The sequence below is a fragment of the Mobula hypostoma genome, chromosome 2 (genome assembly GCF_963921235.1).
Source record: "Mobula hypostoma chromosome 2, sMobHyp1.1, whole genome shotgun sequence".
Taxonomy (NCBI): Eukaryota; Metazoa; Chordata; class Chondrichthyes; order Myliobatiformes; family Myliobatidae; genus Mobula; species Mobula hypostoma.
In genome coordinates, this window is record NC_086098.1 from 243,361,134 (window position 1) to 243,382,944 (window position 21,811).

Sequence of the window (21,811 nt, forward strand, 5' to 3'; positions counted from 1 at the left end):
CGTGTGCTGACCCTGATACCATTTAGAGTACACATCTACCTGCACAAGGTCCTTATCCCGCTGCCTATTCATGTGTCTTTTTAAATGCCTCAAACGTTGTTATATCTGCTTCTACCACCACCCCTGGCAGCCTGTTCCCTGCACCCACCAGACTGTCAAAGCTCGCCTTTCAATCTCCAATCAGTTCTGGTCGCCTCGTTATTGGGAGGGCGTGGAAACTTTAGCGAGGGTCCAGAGGAGTTACCAGAATGCTGCCTGGATTAGACAGCATGTCTTATGAAGAAAGGTTGAGTGAGCCAGGGTTTTCCTCTTTGGGGAGGGAGGCTGGCTGGACTTTTGATAGAGATGATAAGACGGTAAGAAGCCTAGATCAAGTGGCCAGCCAGTACCTTTTTCCCATGGCTAATACGTGAGGACATGCTTTTAAGGTTACTGGAGGAAAGTTGGGGGGGGGGTGAAGGGGGAAATGTCAGAGGTAGGTAGGTAGGTTTTTTTTTACACAGAGTGGTGAGTAAGTGGAAAACACTTCTGGGGGTGGTGGTAGAGTCAAATACATTGGGGACATTTAAGAAAATTTTAGATAGGCACATGGATGAAAGAAAAATACGTTAGATTGATATTGAAGTTGGTTAGAAAATCAACACAATATGGTGGGACCAAGGGCCTCAGCTGTACTGTACTGTTCTATGTTCTAAACCTAAGCCCTCTTGTATCTAACATTTTCACACAGGGAAAAAGACTCTCCCGATTGATACCTCTCATTATTTTAAATACTTTATCCCAGTTTTCTCCTCAAAAAGATTCAGACAACTGACACTTGGATCTGAAGACGCGCATTCCCCAATCAGGGAGGGTAATGGGGCATGGTTGAATCCAAAGGAGAGTATGGAATGATAATGCCTCCTCCTCAAAGGCAGGACCAGCTGTGAAAAAGGGTGTGGAGGCTTTGGAAAGAATGCAGAAGAGGTTCAACCAGAATACTGCCTAGGTTAGAGGGCGTATGCTCTCAGGAGAGGGTGGACAGACTTGGGCTGTTTTCCCTGGAGCTGTAGAGGCTGGGGGGAGACCTGATATGAGGTGGTAAGACAGTATCTTTCTTCCCCAGGATAGAAATACATATCCAAGGAAAGGGGGGGTAACTTTAAAGATGACGTGTGGAGCAAGGTCCCTCCCCTCTCCACTACTGCCCACTCCACACACCACACAGAAAGTGGAGGGTGCCTGAAACAGACTGCTAGAGGCAGATCTGATAGTAGTTTTGAAAGGCTTTTAGACAGACACACAAACACTCAGGAAAGGAAGGGGCCTCGTTTACCCAACAGGCACATGCGACGGAGGGAGGCCTGCGCGCCGAACAGCCACACGCGACGGGGGGACCACACACCCAAATGGCCACACGCGACCAGGGGGTGGGGGGAAGGTGTTGGGGGCTGTGCACCCAAACAAGCACAGATGATGGCCGGGGTGGGGGGGGGGCGGCACACCCAAATGGGCACATGTCAGGTGTTTGTGTAACAACACGTGTTAAGAGTGTGTCAACATCGAACGCGTTTCAGGGGCACATGTGGCAAATGGGAACGTGCACCAGGGTGCGTGCAGCCAGAGGAAATTTAATTTAGCACCAGAAATGGTTGGTTGGAGGGCCTGTTCCTGTGTCACATTGTGGTTGTGTTGAGCGGCCATTGCAAGCATAGAGGGAGCGTCGTGCTGTTACAAGGGCATCAGACTGAAACATTGCAGAGGCACAACTTTGCAGTTTTTGAAGGCGAGGTACTAGGTTCCCTGGTCTCTGAACCAGCCACAGACAATGCGGCAAGTTCTGGACCTGGGGCTAAGAGCTATCTGTTAGAATAGCAGGTGATCAACGTCGCTGACGCCTTCATTCCCACAGTTATGACACAAAATGATTACACTCCAAAACTGTCCTTCAACACATTATTGGTTTCCTACCTCTGTTCCCTGTTGATAGATTTGCCGCGGGGCACTCATTCTCCCTGGCGTTTCGCTGTTCACACGTCACTGCTAGAGAGGAACCTGGACAGTGAACATTAGCAGAGTAACAGCTATATTGCTGGTGCTGGATTCTGCATCCTCAATGTTCAGTGAAGGGGAGCAGGGACCCTGGCTGACTCCCCACCCCCCAAACCCTGGGGTCATTGAGCAGTGATGGGGGGCAGAGACCCTGGCTGATTCCCCACCCCCCAGTTTCTCTTAAACCCCACGGTCAACTGGCCAATGATGAAGTTTTAGAATTAGAGAAAACTGCAGCACAGAAACAAACCCTTCTGCCCATCTAGCCTGTGCTTCACCAATTAAACCGCTTGGTCCCATCAGGCTGCACCGGGACCTTAGCCCCCTGTACCTATCCACATTTCTCTGAAATCGAAGTTGCACCCATTGGCAGAGTAACAGTGAAGTGAAGGGGTGAGGGAACCCTGGCCGATTCCCCACCTCTTTGACAGCATCTCCCGATCCTGCTATCTCCACCACCGAGGAGGACAGGGTCTGTAGATGTGGGAACACAACTACCTCCAGGTTCCCCTGCACACCATGTTGACTTGGAAAATGCATCAGCTGGTCCTTCTTTGTCACTGAGTTGAAACCTGAGTAAACGCACCCCACCTCCCCAACAACACCCCTCCTTTGCCCAGACAGACTGCACAGGGTCAGGATTCCCTACATGACAGAGCAGAATTAGGCTGTTCGGGCCATCAACCCCGTTCCACCATTCCATCATGGCTGATCTATTTTCCCTCTCAATCCCATTTTTCTGCCTTCTCCCCGTAACTTTTGACACCCTTACTAACCAAGAACCTATCAACCTCTGCTTTAAGTACACCCAATGATTTGGCTTCCAAGGTGTCCGTGGCAATGAATGTCACAGGTTCACTACCCTTTGACTATAGAAATTTCTGCCTCATCTCTTTTCAAAATGAAAACTTCCTTATATTCTGAGGCTGTGCCCGCTGGTCCTAGACTCTCCCACTATTGGAAACATCCTCTTCACATCTTCCCTATGTTCAACAGGTTTCAATGAGACCTCATTCTTCTAAACCTCAGTGAGTATAAGCCCAAAAACCATCAAACATTAACCCTTTCATTCCCAAGCTCATTCTTGTGAACCTCCTCGGGACTATCTCCAATGCCAGCATACCGTTTGCAGCCCAACAAAACCACAAATGCAATAGGGGTTGGCCGTCTTACCACTGAAGTCAACATTGTTTAACTGAATAAAATGGTAATTATAAGACGTAGTTTATTTATTTACAACATTTTTTTTTAAGAAAATAGGATGCTTCGAATATAAACCCTTTTTAAAAACTCTGATGACTTTTAAGAATCCAGGACTGTCTCTCGCACCAGTGAGACTTTTTTTTGCAAGTTCTTTTTTCCTGATTAATTTTTTAGTTTTCTCTCTCTCTTTTTCACACACACACACGCTCCGAATTGAAGTTCCAGCCAACTTCCACTGACGCTGCCGGGGTCGGTCTCTGCGTCAGTTTTCTCAGGCTCTCTCTCTTTCTCCCTCTTTCCTCTGCCCGGTTGTCTGCGGACACAGGTGCAGAGAGACAGTCGCTCTCACGTGTGAGTCCGTGTGTGGTTGAATTTTTTTTTTAAAAGAAAAACATTTCCAGCGGTGAGGAATAGATTGTGGAATCGGCACTGTGTATGGCACCGGTCCTCACCCCTCTCTCCTCTCTCTGTGTGCCTCTCACGTAGGTGATCTCACACTCAGTCACTGTCAGAACCAACGGCTGACGAACATTTCCTTTTCCTTTTTGGCTTGGGTTTTGCATCCTCCTCCTCCTGTGGGTGAGAGGAGAACAACACAGAGTCAGAAATGTCACATCTACTGTGATGAAATGCTTTGAGAGGTTGATCAAGGCTAGAAACAACTCCATCCCTAATCAAGGCCCTGGACCTGCTGAAATTTCCCTATCATCACAAGATGTAATCTCACTGGCTCTCCACTTGGCCTTAGATCACCTGGACAATAGTACACTTACGTCAGGCTGCGGTTTATTGATTACAGCTCAGTGTTCAAACCAGTGAAAACCAATTTCCCCCGGGATCAATAAAGTATGACTATGACTAACACAATCATACCCTCAGTTCCAAACTCAGAGCCTCTTTACCTCACTCTGCAACTAGATCTTTGACTTCCTCACCAGGACACCACGGTCTGTGCAGATCAGAAATAACATCTCCTTGCTGATAATCAACACTCACACACCTCAAGGCTTAGCCCACTGCTCTACTCTGCACCCATGATTGTGTGGCAAGGCACAGTTCAAACACCATCTATAAATTTACTGACAACACAACTATTGTTGGCAGAATTTCAGTTGGTAATGAAGAGGTGTACAGGATCAGCTGGTTGAGTGGTGTTGAAGCAACAGCCTTGCACTCAATGCCAGTAAGACCACGGAAATGAAAACACACCAGTCCTCATTAAGGGATCAGAAGTGGAAACGGTGAGCAGTTTCAAGTTTAGTGGGTGTCAACATCTCTGATGATACATCCTGGGCCCAACACATCGGTGCAGCTACAGTATAAAAGCGGCACGATGGTGGCTGTATTTCATTAGGAGTTTGAGGCGATTTCGTATGTCACCAGAGATGCTTGCAAATTTCTACCGCTATACCATGGAAAGCGTTTTAAACTGGTTGCATCACAATCGGTATGGAGGGGCTCTATCGTGGGCACCGGCTTCCCAGCACCCAGGATGCCTTCAAAAGGCGATGCCTCGAGAAGGCAGCATCCATCACGAAGGACCCCCATCACCCAGGGCATGCCCTTTCCTCACAGCTACCATCAAGAAGGTGATACAGGAGCCTGAAGACACACATTCAATGTTTCAGAAACAGCTTCTTCCCCTCTGCCATAGATTTCTAAATGGACCATGAACCCACGAACACTACCTCAGTATTTTTTCCCTCTCTTTACGCACTACTTAATTTCATTTTCTTTTTTTATATATACTTCAAATTGTAATTTATAGATTTTATTACTATGTATTTGAATGTCCTGCAGCCACAAACAACAAATTGGCCGTGATATATCCGAACACTGCTATTTCTGATTCCGATGTCTCAGTCCTCGCCAGGAACAAACCCACCCCTCCCTTCCTCAACTGACTCTCATCCCAGGTCTTTGAAGTTGAGTCAAACTGGGCGATGGTCACTGACCAAATCTTTGAGACTTACAGGCCCTTCAACTCAACTCGCCCATGCCTATCTACGTTAATAACATTGCCTGCATATGGACAGTATTTCTAAACCTTTCCTATCCATGGACATATCCAAATGTCTGTTACAACGTTGTAATGGTACCTGCCACTATCACCTCCTCAGACAGCTCATTCCAAATACCCACCACCTCAGGTTCCTGTTAGATCTTCCCCCCCCTCACCTTAAAACATTTTCTTGTTCTGGATTCCCTAATCCTGAAAAAAGACAATCTTTCCCCTCTCACCTTAAACCTATGGCCTGTAAGTTTAGGCTCCTTTATCCAGCAACCACTTCATTTGTCTACCAGTGTAGCACTTTCTGGGTAACACTATATTCTTTTTGCAATCTCGATGTACTTATCGAATAATCTATCTGATTTGCACACAAAACAAAATGCTTTCACTATATCTGAATACTGAGTGTCAATCGTATCTGACGACGACAGGGAAACCTGTACGGGAGAGTTTTGAAGTGAAAAGGCCTGGGCCAATTCCACTCTCAACCTTGGAAGTCTAGTCCAGTGGTACGAGTAGCTGTCATCACCGGGGTCTTCCTTGGTTGTAGTGGGTGACCACAAGTTCTGTGCCTTGTCATGCCCTTTGCTCTCCAGCACTGCTCTCCTGGCCTCTGGATCTCACCCGCCCAGTCTGCCGGATCTGATCCTGCACGCTGGCACAGGCATGTCCCTTGCTATCTATTGGGGGGAGCTCACATGGTCTGGACAGCCTGTCGAAGTGGCATATTGGGCTTGGCCACTGCCGCATATTACTTGGAGCCACAGGTGACAGCAGAGTGCCCCGGTGGGCCCTAAAGGTAAGTGTGCTGCCCTGGAATGGGCACAACAAACCCCCTCACTGGAGGTGCTACCCTCCCGTCAACACCCCATACATGTATTTGATACCCATGACAAAACAAGCCAATACTATGACTCCATATTTACCTTAGTTCTGAGGGTCAACAAGGTGACTCACGGAGTGATTTCTCTTCCCACAGATCTCCCAGCACTCAGTTTGTGCTTCAGAGGAGACAGTTGACCACACAGAACAGTACAACAGGCCCTTCAGCCCACTACGTCTGTGCTGAACACACAGTGCTAAATTAAACTTGAGCTCCTCTCCCTGCAGCTGATGAAACCCCTCCCTCTATTCCCTGCATGTCCTCTGCCTTCATACACCACGGGCACATCCCTTCCTACCGTTCCCAGTATCTACAGGAGGCACTGCCTCAAGAAGGCAGCGCCCACCAGCAAAGATCCCCACCATCTGGGTCGTGCCATCTTCCCACAGCTCCCGTTGGGCAGGAGATACAGGAGACACACCAGCAGGTTCAGGAACAGCAACTCCCCTTCAACCGGTCAGTTCTTGAACCAACTGCCACAAACCTAATCACTACTGTTCAGCAATGCTACGACCACTTTGCACTACAATGGACTTCACTTTTGTTCTAATTGTACTCTTTACAGAGACTAGAACAACATAGTACAGGCCCTTCGGCCCACAATGTAATGCTGTACCAACTGAAAGAGCCCTCCATTTTTCTTTCTTGTATAATTTTGCAATTTATGTTTTTCTTGTGAATGTTGCTGATATGATGTGAGAAGCCTGTGATGCTGCTGTCAGTAAGTTCTTCAGAACACCCAGAACTCCACTTTGTCTGAGAGCCTCTCCATCATATCTGGTTCCACCAGTCCCCGCAATCCCACTCCAGGAACCCACCACTCCCTGTGTAACAACTTGACCCTCACATCTCTATTAAGACCCCCCCCCCAATCCCGTGCTCCGTGGGTGAGCTGACGTACCGAGCCGCTGCTGGACGAGGAGTCCTCATCGTTGCCGATGGGCTGGGAGGCATTCTTCCGGCTGCGGGGGCTGGAGGCGGCCGCCTTCCGCCGGCTCCGAGATGGCTTGGTGGAGTCCTCGTACTCATCGGCCAAGGCAAACAGGTCACTGAACCTGTGGGGCAAGGGGGAAGGGGGCCAGGGAGAGATTACAGCAGGTACACCAGATACTGAGAACCCAGTCACCGTGTCACTGCAACCCAGAGGGACCTTACACAGAACCCTAGAACCCTGGACTGGCAGACTGTCCGTGTTGTAGGAATTTAAAATATCTCCCCACCGTCTCCCCCCCGCCTCCCCTCCCTCCACCATCTCCCCCCCACCCCGACTCCCGGTCTCTACTCCCCATGTCTCCTTCCATGAGGACAGGAGGGAAGGAAAGGGAAGGAGAATGGGGAAGTGGGAAGAGAGGAGGAAGAATCCCTGAACCGTGGCCTTCCCCAAATGAACAGGTGGGGGACGGGTCTGATTCGGAATCTACATTCCCATGGTCTCCCCAGTCACCATGATGGAGCAGGGAAGTTGAGGTGCACATCAGATAGGATTTTGGTGGGTGGTAGCACCATCTTGAGGGGCCGAAGAGCCTCGTGTCCCTGAGAGCTCTGGGGCCTCGTGGGGATGAGGAAATCCGATCATCGGCCCATGACCCGGGGTCTGACCTTGACATCAGGGTCAGCCTGGGCAACAGTTTTGCCCAACTGGAGACCGTGGTTTCACCAACCACCAACCTCCCCCCCACCCCACTAACCACTGCCACCCCCACTTACTTCATTTTGTGTGCCTCGTCACAGCTCGCCTGTACATGCTGTAAAGCCTGGAGGATCGGCGTCTGGGTGAAGACTGTTGTGAGACGAAAAGAACAGGATGGTGTCAGTACAGCTGTGGTGTTAAAGGGGCCCAGTCCCTAACCTCTGCTCGGCCCACCGCGGCACGACCAAACCTCCTCTCTTGCCTATTCCGACGTGGGACCATCTGCCCTTGCTGTGGACCACCAGACCCCCACCCCACCCCCTTAGGTACTCCGTTATGGGTCCACCTCTTGCCTACTCCCAACGTGGGACCATCTACCCGCCCTTGAATACAGAGACCAGAATGGTGCACTGTGCAATGATCCCAGGGAGATGTAACCCAGGGATAATGATAACCAGAATTGTGCACAGTTCTCCCAGCAAGGTCCAACACAGGGATACTGAGACCAAAACTGTGCACAGTACTCCCAGTGTGGTATAACCAAGGACACACAGGAACGAAGTGTAGCCAGAGTGGTTAAGTAAAGCAGGGGTCCCCAACCTTTTTTGCATCACGGACCGGTTTAATATTGACAATATTCTTGCAGACCTGGGGAGGGGGGGAGGGGAGTGTTCAAGTGGGGTTAAACTCACCTCAGCATGTCTTTTACAGTTAGGGTTGCCAACTTTCTCACTCCCAAAGACGGGACAAAAGTAGCAGTCAAATCCCGGGACACTTTACCCCAGGAAAGACTACCACGACCATGAAGCCTTTGTGCGCGTGCACGTACGTGACGATTTTTCCCCCACAAATCGGTTTTGCCTTCATCTTCCCGACTATACTGTACATACATTATTCCTACTTTATATAGGCTGTGTATTTATCATATAATTCCTGCTTTACTATATGTTAGTGTTATTTATTTTCAGTTTTCTGTGTTATTTGGTATGATTTGGTAGATTATTCTTTGGGTCTGGGAACAGTCAAAAAATTTTCCCATATAAATTAATGGTAATTGCTTCTGTGCTTCACGCCATTTCGGCACGAAAGGTTTCATAGGAACGCTCTACCTTAGCAGGGGAAATACGGGACAAACCAATTTAGCCCAATATATGGGATGTCCCGGCAAATATGGGACAGTTGGCAACCCTATGTTCAAGTTCAACAGTGTGTGACAGGGAATGAGGAAGGGTGCAGCTGACTCATATCGTTCCCTCGCGGCCTGGTAGCACACGCTTTGCGGGCCGGTACCGGTCCGCGTCCCGGCGGTTGGGGACCGCTGAAGTAAAGGATATGGAGGCAGGCGCTGTGAACAGCTCTCCGGTGTGATCTAAAGAAGCCCTGGCAACCTCCCTGCCACGTCTGCTGGAAGGACCCCGCACTGGGTTTGGTCTCCCGGTCTCGGGGCGAGGGGGAACCTGCCGGCATCACCACTCACAGTTCTGCTTGGTGGGGAGCAGGCAGAGACGCAGGTTCGCCAGGTGTTCCAGGATCTGCTCCAAGGTCAGCTGGGCAAGCTTGCTGCTGGAACTCCGCAGGCTGGGGAGACACAAAGCCGGGAGACGCTGTTGGAGACAGTGCTGACACACCCTCTTCAACAAAGAACCACCCGCAGGGGGAATTCACTGCCGTGAGAAGTGGCAACACAACCCGGCGAGGGGATAGTCACGACCAGCGATCACAGACTTGATTAGGGAGAAAGGAGCATGTTACAGGGGTGACAAAGAGGGCCAGTGCCTGAGGACTGAGAGAAAAGAATTGGGGAGACAGGGAGAAGACTGGGGGAAGGCTGAAAGGGTGGCTGGAAGGGTAACGGGGGGGGGGAGGCCGGAAGGGGATGGGGGGAAGGGGGGGAGGCCAGAAGGGGAGATGGAGGAAAAACAAAGAAAAAAGAAAGGATCGTTAGAGCAGAGGGAAAAGAACCTTCCATAGAGAGGATGCTGTATTAACCACCTACACCCTCTGGGCAGGATACGTGACGACAGAGCTGCCTGTACCTACGGCAGAGTGTCTGCCCGCTGGGATCCCAGCACCCAGCAGATGGCAGCGTTGTACCATCTCCCTCCGCGGGGAGCTGTCTTCTGACGGGAAGCAGCTGCAATACTGAATTGTGTGTTTAGAGTCACAGATTTCTACAGCGTGGAACCAGGCCTTTCTACGCAAGTTTTGCACCTGAGCTAGTCTCATTTATATATCTTTGGTCCAAATCCTTCTAAATCTTTCCTCTGTGCAGAGGATTTCTGTGCAGAAATCTTTCCTCTGTTCAGGACCTGTCCTCTGTGTCTTTTCCTGCAAATAAACTAAAAATAAATCAAATATCTGATCTTAGCAATGCATTCCTACACCTACAGGGCCAAAGGACAGGATGGAACATCTTCATAACCTTGCAATCCCCCTCTTCTAACAGATAACCCTGTTGTATCAGCATCAGGAGAAAGAAAGTTCCAGAAGCCTAGACTTTTCAATGGCTTTACTTGGAAAGGCATAAAGAAATACTTCTTTTTCATTTTGCAAAGGTGAGTTAAAATTAAACAAAAAAAATGTAAAAGCAGAGAGGGATGTAACACCATCAGTTCAACAGAAGAAACTTCTCACTCACCAGAATTTCCTTTACCTAGGCATAGCTAGAGTACCTATGGAGAGTACCTCCACTGGACACTCTCCAGTGCCAGCACATCCTTTTGTAGTTATGGGGCCCAAAACTGCTCCTAATACTGCAAATGTGGTCTGTCCAATGCCTTATAAAGTCCTATTCCACCCACTCACCCATCCACCGAGATACAGCTCCGAACAGGCCCTTCCAGTCGCGCCACACAGCAACCCCCACTTTAACCCCAGCCTAATCACAGGACACTTTACAATGACCAATTAACCTACTAAACGATACTTCTTTGGACTGTAGGGGGAAACCGGTGCTCCTAGGAAACCCATGGGGAAGACACTCAAACTCCTCACAGATAACATCAGAACTGAACTCCGACACCCTGAGCTGTAACAGAGTCACACTAACCGAAATGCATGCTAACATTGCATTTGACTTCCTAACTAACGATTCAGGTCTCCCCTCAACCCCCTCATTCTTCTAAACTCCAACAATTACAGGCCCAGAGCCATCAAACACTCCTCACACGTTCCTGGGATCATTCTCACGAACTTCCTTCAGAACCCCGCCCCCCCCCCCCAATGCCAGCACCCTTTTGTAGCTAAGGGCCCAAAATTGCTCACAACACTCTCAATGCGGTCTGACCAACGCCTTATGAAACCTCAGCGTTACATCAACACACATCAAAGTTGCTGGTGAACACAGCAGGCCAGGCAGCATCTCGAGGAAGAGGTACAGTCGACGTTTCAGGCCGAGACCCTTCGTCAGGACTAACTGAAGGAAGAGCTAGTAAGAGATTTTCTTACTAAAAATCTCTTACCAAGAATCTCTTACTAGCTCTTCCTTCAGTTAGTCCTGACGAAGGGTCTCGGCCAGAGACGTCGACTGTACCTCCTCCTAGAGATGCTGCCTGGCCTGCTGCGTTCACCAGCAACTTTGATGTGTGTTACTTGAATTTCCAGCATCTGCAGAATTCCTCGTGTCTCAGCATTACATCCTTACTTCATATCCTTGTCAATAAAATTTTCTGAATTGAGAAGGAAAGAGGGGTGAATGGTTCTGCAAAGAGCCAGCACTGACCTGACTGGTGAAATGGTCATAATCTAGGATGCAACAGACATAACATAACGAGCTTAAACCCCCCCCCAAGGTTCTTGCTGATCACCTCAACCCGGCCAACGGGCTTAGCAAAGCGACTTTACGATGTCCGTGGTTGCGAGAGGGCAGAGGTCGATGGAAATCGAGCATCTGTTTGGTCACCCGCTTCCGCCCACCCAGTTGCCGCCAACCCCACCCCCCCACCCCGCCCGCCCAGTCGCCCAGCCCTTCACCTCTGCCGTTTCCTGGGGAGACTGTTATTCTTAATGAGGAGAGCTTTGATCTGCTCAGCCAGCGAGTCGTCGTACTTCATGGACCATTGCCGCAGGATGCTGGTGGTGAAGTGGTCGTCAGCGTGACACGGTCGGCTCATCACCATCTTTACCATCTCCTCGGTGGGCCTGGGTGGGGTTGGTTAACAAGTTAACAGTTCAGAAACACTCTCCTCCAACCCCCAGCCAAATGATTTCTGGAAAGGCCCTGCCCTTTGTTAATGCTTTCTCTTCCCCAATACTGCAGGACACATGCCATCTGGGAAGTCATGCTCAGACCTCACAGGGAGGGGGAAGTCAATAGTGAGCAGCTTCGTTCCTGGACATTTTGTGGCTACAGCTCCCAAAGAGAGGTTGGATTGTGTGGGGGGGAGAGAGTTTAAAAGAAGCAAACAGGGGCAGTAGACACATTTTGCGCAGCACCATTCCTGAGGGGGGGAGCGGAGGGAATGACCGAGCAGAGGAAAGGCCATGTGGTCAGATCTCTGCACTAAATCTGGATCTGTGGCTCAGAAGTGGAAGGGGAGGAAGATGAGAAGTGACGAGTTGTAGTGATAGATTTGCTGGTTAGGGGGACAGAAATGAGGTTCTGTGGACAAGAATGAGATCCTGGCATGTCCATGTCGACAACAATGAAATGAGGTCCTGCTACGGAAGTTGAGGACAGGGACAGGGTTGTGATCTCAGGATCTTTACCTGTGCCACGAGCTAGTGAGGCCAGAAATAGGAAGATCATACAGTTTAACACAAGGCTAAGAAGATGGTGTAGAAGGGAGGGCTTCAGGTTTTTAGATCATTGGGCTCTCTTTCAGGAAAGGTGGGATCTGTAGAGAAGAGTTGGTTTGCAACTGAACTGTAAGGGGGACAACTATCCCAGCAGGAAGCTGCATGGGGGTAGGGGATTAAATTAGAGTTGCAGGGATATGGGAACCAGAACACTAGAACAGATAGTGGAGTGATGTTGTGAAGACAGATAGGAAACAAAAGGTTGAGTGTGGTGGGACTAATATTATGAGCTGCATATATTTCAATGCAAGGTGTACTGTAGGAAAAGCAGATGCGCTTAAGGCATGGATCAGGACAGGGAATTACAACTTTGTAGCTATTAGGGAGACTTGTTTGCAGGAGGGGCAGGACTGGCAGCTCATTATCCTGGGGTAATAGACCGGAGGGATGAAAGAAGGAGGGGTGACGCTATCAGTCAGGGAAAATGCCATGACTGAGCCCAGTCAGGATTGACTGGAGATCTCGTTTAGTTTGGCATTATGAGAACTGAGAAATATGAAAGGGATGACCACGTTAACGGGATTATAGACCACCAACAGTCTGCAGGATTTAGAGGAGCAAATTTGTCGAGAGATCGCAGACTGTTGCAAGAAACACAAGGTTGTGATCACAACACACACAAAATGCTGGAGAAGCTCAACAAGTCAAGACATCATCTATGGAAGTGTCGATTTTTTGGGGTGAGACCCTTCTTTAGGAAGGGGGAATATGCCAGAATAATAAGGTGGGGGAGGGAAAGGAGGACTAGCTGGAAGGTGATAGATGAAGCCAGGTGGGTGGGAAAGGTAAAGGGCTGGAGAGGAAGGAATCTGATAGGAGAGAAGTGAACCATGTGTGAAAGGAAAGAATGAGGGGCACTAGGGGGAAGTGATAGGCAAATGAGAAGAGGTAAGAGGCCAGAGTAGGGGGAGAGAAATTTGCTTTTACCAGAAGGAGAAATCGATGTTCATGCCATCAGGTTGGAGGCTACCCAGACAAAAGTTAAGAGCCGGTGGTATTAGAAGAAAGAGACTAGCATAAATTAAGCAGTGGCTGATTGGCAGGAGGCAAAGACTGGGAATAAAGGGAGCCTTTTCTGCCTGGCTGTTGGTGACTGGTGGTGTTCCACTGGGGTCTGTGTTGGGACACATTCTTTTTACGTTACATGTCGATGACTTGAATGATGGAATTGATGGCTTTGTTGCAAAGTCTGCGGACATATGAAGATATATGGATGATTAAGTAGTTTTGAGGAAGTAGAGAGGCTACAGAATGACTTAGGCAGATTAGGAGAATGGGCAAAGAAGTGGCAGATGGAACACAGAGTCGGGAACTGTATGGTCATGCACTTTGCTAGAAGAAAGAAAATAGTAGACTATTTTCTAAATAGGAGAAAATTCAAAAATCTGAGGAGCAAAGGGACTTGGGAGGATTCCCTAAAGGTTAATTTGCAGGCTGAGTCAATGGTGAGGAAGGCAAATGCAATGTTAGCATTCATTTCACAAGGACTAGAATATAAAAGCAAGGATACAATGTTGAAGCTTTATAAGGCACTGGTGAGGCCTCACTTATAGAGTATTGTGAGCAGTTTTAGGCCTCTTATCTTGAAAGGAATGTGTTGACATTTGGAGAACGTTCAAAGGAGATTCATGAAAATGATTCCAGGATTGAACGGCTTAACGTATGAGGAGAATTTGATGGGCCTGTACTCACTGGACTTCAGAAGAATGAGGGGTGACCTAATTAAAACCTATTGAATGTTGAAAGACCTCATTAGAGTGGATATGGAGAGGATGTTTCCTATGGTGGGAGAGTCTAGGACCAGAGGGCACAGCCTCAGAATAGAGGGGTGTCATTTTAGAACAGAGATAAGGAGGAATATCTCTAGCTAGAGAGTGGTGCATCTGTGGAAATCAGACAGCTGTGGAGGCCAAGTCTTTACGTATATTTGAGGCAGAGGTCGATAAGATTCTTGACTGGTCAAGGCATGAAAGGATAAGGGAAGGTGGTAGGAGACTGGGGCTGAGAGGGAAAATGGATCAGCCATGTTGAAACGGTGCAGCAGACCCGATGGGTTAAATGGCCTAATTCTGCTCCTCTATCTTATGGTCTGATGGTCTTATGGAATATGAGGTGTTTCTCCTCCACTCTGATCGTGGCACAAGAGGAGACCATGGGTTGACATGTCGGAATGGGACTGGGAATCGAAATTCCGCTTTTGGTGAATGGAGCAGTAGGGCTCGACAAAGCAGTTCCCCAGTTTACGATGGGTCTTACTAATGTACGGGAGGCTGCATCAGGAGCACCGGACACAGTAAACAACCCCAAAAGATTTGCATGTGAAGTGTGACCTCACCTGGAAGGGCTCTTTGGGACCCTGAATGGAGGTGAGGGAGGAGGTGAATGGGCAGGTTAGCACTTTAGCCACTTGCAGTGTTAAGTGTCAGGAGGGAGATTATAGGGGAGCGATGTACAGACAAGGAAACAGCCGAAGAAACAATCCCTGTGGGAGAGCAGAGAGTGGGGGGTGGGTGGGGGAGAGGTTAAGATTTGTTTGGTGGTAGGATCCCTTCGGAGACGGTGGAAGTTGTGGAGAGTGATTTGTTGGACGCAGAGGCTCATGGGGTGGTAGGTGAGGACAAGAGCTCTATCCCTATTAAGGTGGCAGGAGGATTGGGGTGAGTGCACATGAATGGGAAATGGAGGAGATGTGGGTGAGGGCAGCATCAATGGTGGTGAAAGTAGGAGATTTTAAATTTTCCACTTTATTGACTGGGACTTTGATACAAGGGCTGGATAGGAAAGAATTTGTCAAACGTGCTCAGGAAAGTTCTAAATGAAATGTCCTCCTATTCTGAGGCTGTGTCCTCTGATCCTAGATTCCCCCGCTAAAGGATACATCCTCTCCACGTCAATTCTATAGAAGCCTTTCAATATTCAGTAGGTTTCAATGAGATCCCTACCCACCCCATTCTTCAAAACTCCCGCAAGTGCATACCCAGAGCCATTAAACACTCTTGATATTAATCCTTTTATTCCTGGGACCATTCTCATAATCTTCTGGACCCCCTCCAATGAGAGTACATCCTTTCTTAGAGGGACATGAACTTGCGCACAATACTCCCAGTGCGGTCTGACCAATGCCTTTCAAAGCCTCAGCATCACATCCTTGCTTTTATATTCTTGTATTCGTGAGCAGAGTGGGAGCGAGAGGGCAAAGGAAGGGAGGGGTCTCCTATGGAGTGTGGACAGCAGAAGAAGGGCTGAATAGCCAGCCTTCTGAATACATTTGTTACCCAGGCAGTAAAAATCAAGGTTAACAGCACTGCTCTCTGCAAATTTCTCTTTGATTTATGGTGCTTGTAATGAATGTAAACAAGTGCTTCTACCTGCTTTAGTTACACAGAACAGCAACCGAACCAGCCCCTTGAGGATCACACTGCCCGCTCCTGCTCCCCGCCTACTCCCCACTAATGGAGTGGCTACACAGAAGTGGCTCTCAGAGCATCCCACTCTCTCCCACACAGCAGGGGCTGTGGGCTGTGGGCTGTGGGCAGTGGGCACAGGCCAGGGTCACTTCAACCCCCTGTTACATGCCCTACGGCACATTGTTGATGGGCAGGGGTATGAAGAGAGGACTGAAGTGAGAAGGGGGAAGGGTCCCTCCATGAGTGAACCAGTGATGGTGGAGGTGTGGTGGTCACTGTACGCTGGGGCCAGGGGTGCAGGCCAGGGTCTTCTCACCATCGACAACAGAAGTGGGTGGAATCAGATGCTGGGCTCACCTCTCTTTCCTGAGTTGCAGTAGTAAACACGACAGGGCCTCGGGGTGCTCTGTAAGTGAAAGGGTACACCATTACCTAGCGGGAGGGAAGGGGAAAGAAGGAAGAGGGAGGGGAGAGGAGAGGAGGAAGCACCCTGAGGGAAGGGGCGAGGGGAACAGCGCGTGCTGAGGGAAGGAGGGAGGGAGGGGGGAACATGCCCTTAGGGAAGGAGGGAGAAGCACGCCCTGAGGGAGGGGGGAAATGCGCCCTGAGGGAAGGAGAGTGGAAGGGGAAGCACGCCCTGAGGGAAGGAGGGAGGGACAGAGTGGGAAACGTGCCCTGAGGGAGGGAGGGAGGGAGGGGGAAACTCGCCCTGAGGGGAGGGATGAGTGGGAAACTTGCCCTGAGGGAGGGAGGGGGAAGCATGCCCTGAGGGAAAGAGGGAGGGAGGGAGGGGGAAACTCGCTCTGAGGGAAGGAGGCGGAGGAAGGAGGACACAGGGATCAGGTGGGGAGAGGGGTATAGGGATCCTGCTCTGCATGATAGGCTGCCCCCCCGCCCCCCCCGCCTCACTCACCTTTGTACTTGACGTGCTGAAGAATGGGCACAATGAGCTCCAGGGGAATGTTGTGGGCGAGGAAGAGTTGCCAGGTACAATATTGCTCAAATGTCTCCCAGTCGAGACTCTGTACTGCAGGGCAAGGTGAGAAGGACCAGTGAACCCTCAACAGTGAGAGAGAAACGTCTTTTCTCCCTCACCCAGCCTGTCCCCTTGCCGAGAAATAGGAAGCGCAGATGCCAGAAACCCGAAATAAAATCAGACTACCAGAATTGCTCAGCACACCACGGATCAATAACATTGTTTCTCTCTCCATGGATTCCCCCCCCCCCCACCTTGAAGAAGAATTAAAACATTTTCTATTTTAAATAAAGGTGCCACTTGGCCCAGCAAACCCATACTAGCTAACTCAATGCAACAGGGATTTTGTTGTTTCTCTTCCCTATACCCCTTTGAAGGACTTAACCAGATCTTTGAACACCAAGAGGGAGCCTGCCTCCTCTCCTCCAGCAGTTCCTAACCACCAAACCACTTTGACCCATTACAGGGCATAGGTGATGCTATGCTTGCATATGGATTTCATGTTCTTATTTAAGATGTTGGTGAGGCGACATTTCGTGACTGTGCCAGGTTTGGTCACCTGCTGAAGGAAAGATACCATTCAGCTGAAAAGAGCGCAGAAAAGATTTATTATTATTCAGAGATACAGCACAGTAACAGGGCCTTCCAGCCCAATGAGATCCTCTCACGCCACCCGATTAACCACTCAACGTGCTAGGGACAGCTTATTCTACTCTGCCATCAGATTTCTGAACGGACAATGATCCCACGTACACTACCGTACAAATAGGAGAAAATCTGCAGATTCTGGAAATCCAAAGCAACACACACACACACAAAATGCTGGAGGAACTCAGCAGGCCAGGCAACATGTATGGAAAAGTGCAAACAGTCGAGGCCATACTCTGGTTGGAGGAGCAACACCTTTTATTCCGTCTGGGTAGCCTCCGACCTGATGGCATGAACATCAATTTCTCGAACTTCTGGTAGTGCCCCCCGCTTCACCATTCCTCATTCAAGTTTCTCTCACCCACCTCCTTACCTGCCCATTACCTCCCTCTGGAGCTCCTCCTCCTTTTCTTTCTTCCATGGTTTTCTGTCCTCTCCTATCAGATTCCCCCTTCTCCAGCCCTTTATCTCTTACAACAATCAACTTCTCAGCTCTTTAACTTCACCACTCCCCACCTCCCGGTTTCACTTCCTCCCCTCCCTCCACCTTCTTTCTCCGACTTCTCTTTCTTTCCAGTCCCGATGAAGAGTTTCGGTCTGAAACATCAACTGTACTCTTTTCCATAGATGCTGCCTGGTCTGCTGAGTTCCTCTAGCATTGTATGTGTTACACAACCTCACTATTGTTTTTCTTTTTTTGCACTACTTAATTTAATTTTAGTATATTTCTTATTGTAATTTATAGTATTGTTGTTATTATTATGCATTGCAATCTACTGCTCCCACAATGACTACAAATTCCATGATCTTTGCCAGTGATAATAAACCTGATTCCAATATATGTTTGGAATATGAGAGGAAACCAGAGTATCCGGAGGAAACCCACACGGTCACAGGGAGAATGCATAAACTCCTTCCCAACAGCGTTGGAACTGAACCCGGGCCACTAGCGCTGTAATAGCGCTTCACTGCCCTGCTGCCCCTCACAAGGATATTGCAAGGACTCGAGAGACTAAGTTATAGAGAGAGATTGAGCAAGATGGGACCATCCACTGGTGTGTAGGAGACTGAAGGGTGATCTTACAGAGGAGCACAAAATCATAACAGGCATAGACAGGGTGAATGCACACAGTCTTTTCCCCAAAGTTGGGGAATCAAGAACTATAGGGTTTAAGTTGAAAGGGGAGAGATTTAATAGGAATCTGAGGGCCAAATTTTTCACCCAGAGGATGATCTCTTCATGGAATAGAGGGAGTGGCTGAGGTAGGTACATTGAAGAACATTTAAAAGGCATTTGGACACGTACATATATAGGATAGGTTCAGAGGGATTGGGCAAATGGTACTAGCTTAGACAGGTATTTTGGCTGGTATGAACTGGCTGGTCCGTAGGACCCATTCCTGTGCAGTTTGTGGATGCATTTTATGAGGTTGATGAAGAGGTAGTCTTAGAGAATCATAGAACAGTACAGCACAGAAACAGGCCCTTCGGCTCACCTAGGCCACGCCAAACTATTAATCTGCCTAATCCCATCGACCTGCATCTGGACCATAGCCTTTCATACTCCTCCCATCCATGTACCCATCCAAATTTCTCTTAAACGTTGAAATCAAACCTGCATTCACCACTTCCACTGGCAACTCATTCTCTCTGAGTGAAGAAATTCCCCTCATGTTCCCTTTAAACATGTCATCTTTTACCCTTAACCCATGGCCTCCAGTTCTAGTCTCACCCAGTGGAGAAAGCCTGCTTGCATTCTCCTTATCTATATCACTCATTGTTTTGAGTACTTCCATTAAATTTCGCTTCACTCGCCTACATTCCAGGGAATAAAGTCCTAACCGATTCAAACTTTCCCTCTAATTCAGCCCCTCAAGTTCTGGCAACATTATTGTAAATTTTCTCTTCACTGTTTCAATCGATTATCTTTCCTGTAGTTAGGTGACCAGAAGTGCACACAACACTCCAAATTAGGCCTAACCAATATCTTGCACAACTTCAACACTTCATCCCAACTTTTGTACTCATGAGATTGGGGAGGACGTCCATTGCAGTTTAGATGAATGAGAGGTGACATTATTGAAGCAAGATCAGATCAAGCTGAATGGTAGAGTAGTCTCAAAGGCTCATGAGCTGTGAAGTATGGAGAGAGCATTCGACCCACCACACCATGTCGACCGCCGATTACCCACCCGTAATTATTTCTTCAGCGGTCTGAACGGGGCACGAATACACAAGCGCGTGGACATCAGCCAGTGAGAACAGTGAGAAAAGTTTAAAAGCAGACAGCTTTATAGAGCGGGCAACAGAGTAGAGGGAGACAGAGTAGAAAGGCTTTGGTTCAACAGGGCTTCGGCGATAATGGGTTGAGGTGAGGTAGGGTGCCTGTGTAGAATATAGACAGGAAAAATGTGTGTGAGGCCGGTGTTCCGTGCTCGGTGTCAGATGTGGGAAGTCCTGGAGACTCCCAGCATCCCGGATGGCCACATCTGCCCAGGTGTGTCGAGCTGCAGCTCCTTAGGGACCGTGATAGGAAACTGGAGATGCAGCTCGATGACCTTGATGACCTTCATCTGGTCAGGGAGAGCGAGGAGGTGATAGAGAGGACCTATAGGCAGGTAGTCACACCGGGGCCTGGGGGGACAAATAGGTGGGTAACAGTCAGGAGAGGGAACAGCAGGAGTCAGACGTGAGAGAGTACCCCTGTGGCTGTACCCCTTGACAATAAGTACTCCTGCTTGAGTACTGTTTGGGGGGGGGGGGAACGGCCTACCTGGGGGAAGCAACAGTGGCCATGCCTCTGGCACAGAGTCTGGCCCTGTGACTCAGAGGGGTAGGGAAAGGAAGAGGATGGCAGCAGTGAGAGGGGACTCTATAGTTAGGGGGTCAGACAGGCGATTCTGTGGACGCAGAAAAGAAACACGGATGGTAGTTTGCCTCCCAGGTGCCAGGGTCCGGGATGTTTTTGATCGCGTCCACGATATCCTGAAGTGGGAAGAAGAACAGCCAGAGGTCTTGGTATATATTGGTACCAACGACATAGGCAGGAAAAGGGAGGAGGTCCTGAAAGCAGACTACAGGGAGTTAGGAATAGAGTGAGGTGGAGGATAAATGCGTGGCTAAGGGATTGGAACGGGGGCAGGGATACAGATTTCTGGATCATTGGGACCTCTTTTGGGGCAGGCGTGACCTGTACAAAAAGGACGGGTTGCACTTAAATCCCAGGGGGACCAATATCCTGGCGGGGAGGTTTGCTAAGGCTACTGGGGAGAGTTTAAACTAGGATTGCTGGGGGGTGGGAACCAAACTGAAGAGAAGGAGAGCTAGAAATAGATGGAGGCTCACAAATTGAGAAAGCCTGGAGACAGTGCCATAGAGAAGGGACATGCTCAGACCGATGGTTTGAGATGTGTCTATTTTAATGCAAGAGTATCATGAACAAAGCAGATGAGCTTAGGGCATGGATCAGTACTTGGAGCTATGATGTTGTGGCCATTACAGAGACCTGGATGGCTCAGGGGCCAGAATGGTTACTTTGAGTGCCAGGCTTTAGATGTTTCAGAAAGGACAGGGAGGGAGGCAAAAGAGGTGGGGGCATGGCATTGCTGATCAGAGATAGTGTCACGGCTGCAGAAAAGGAGGAAGACACGGAGGGATTGTCTACTGGGTTTCTGTGGGTGGAAGTTAGGAACAGGAAGGGGTCAATAACTCTATTGGGTGTATTTTATAGACCACCCAATAGTAAAAGGGACATCCAGGAGAAGATAGAGAGACATATTCTTGAAAGGTGTAATAATAACAGGGTTGTTGTGGTGGGGGATTTTAATTTCCCAAATATCAATTGGCATGTCCCTAGAGCGAGGGGTTTAGGTGGGGTGGAGTTTGTTGACACAATATGTAGATAAGTCTACAAGAGGAGAGGCTGTACTTGATCTGGTATTGGGAAATGAACCTGGTCAGGTGTCAGATCTCTCAGCAGGAGAGCATTTTGGAGATAGTGATCACAATTCTATCTCCTTTACCATAGCATTGGAGAGGGATAGGAACAGACAAGTTAGGAAAGCATTTAATTGGAGTAAGGGACATATGAGGCCATCAGGCAAGAACTTGGAAGCATAAAGTGGGAACAGATGTTCTCAGGGAAATGTATGGAAGAAATGTGGCAAATGTTCAGGGGATATTTGCGTGGAGTTCTGCATAGGTACATTCCAATGAGACAAGGAAA

General features: G+C 48.9%; 1 protein-coding gene across 2 annotated transcripts in view; it reads right to left on the minus strand.

Annotated features, from left to right (window-relative positions):
- Nucleotides 1-3,226: 3,226 nt before the first annotated feature.
- The window catches only part of ints3 (integrator complex subunit 3), a 157,003-nt gene continuing 138,418 nt past the window's right edge, over nt 3,227-21,811 (minus strand). For both annotated transcript variants that reach the window (XM_063041861.1, XM_063041860.1), the window contains 7 exons: nt 16,876-16,989; nt 16,320-16,368; nt 11,731-11,898; nt 9,236-9,336; nt 7,836-7,908; nt 7,030-7,183; nt 3,227-3,807 (listed from right to left, as the gene is read on the minus strand). In XM_063041861.1, the coding sequence (XP_062897931.1) occupies nt 3,733-3,807; nt 7,030-7,183; nt 7,836-7,908; nt 9,236-9,336; nt 11,731-11,898; nt 16,320-16,368; nt 16,876-16,989 (734 nt within the window). In that variant the 3' untranslated portion in view covers nt 3,227-3,732. The remainder of the gene's footprint in view (nt 3,808-7,029; nt 7,184-7,835; nt 7,909-9,235; nt 9,337-11,730; nt 11,899-16,319; nt 16,369-16,875; nt 16,990-21,811) is intronic.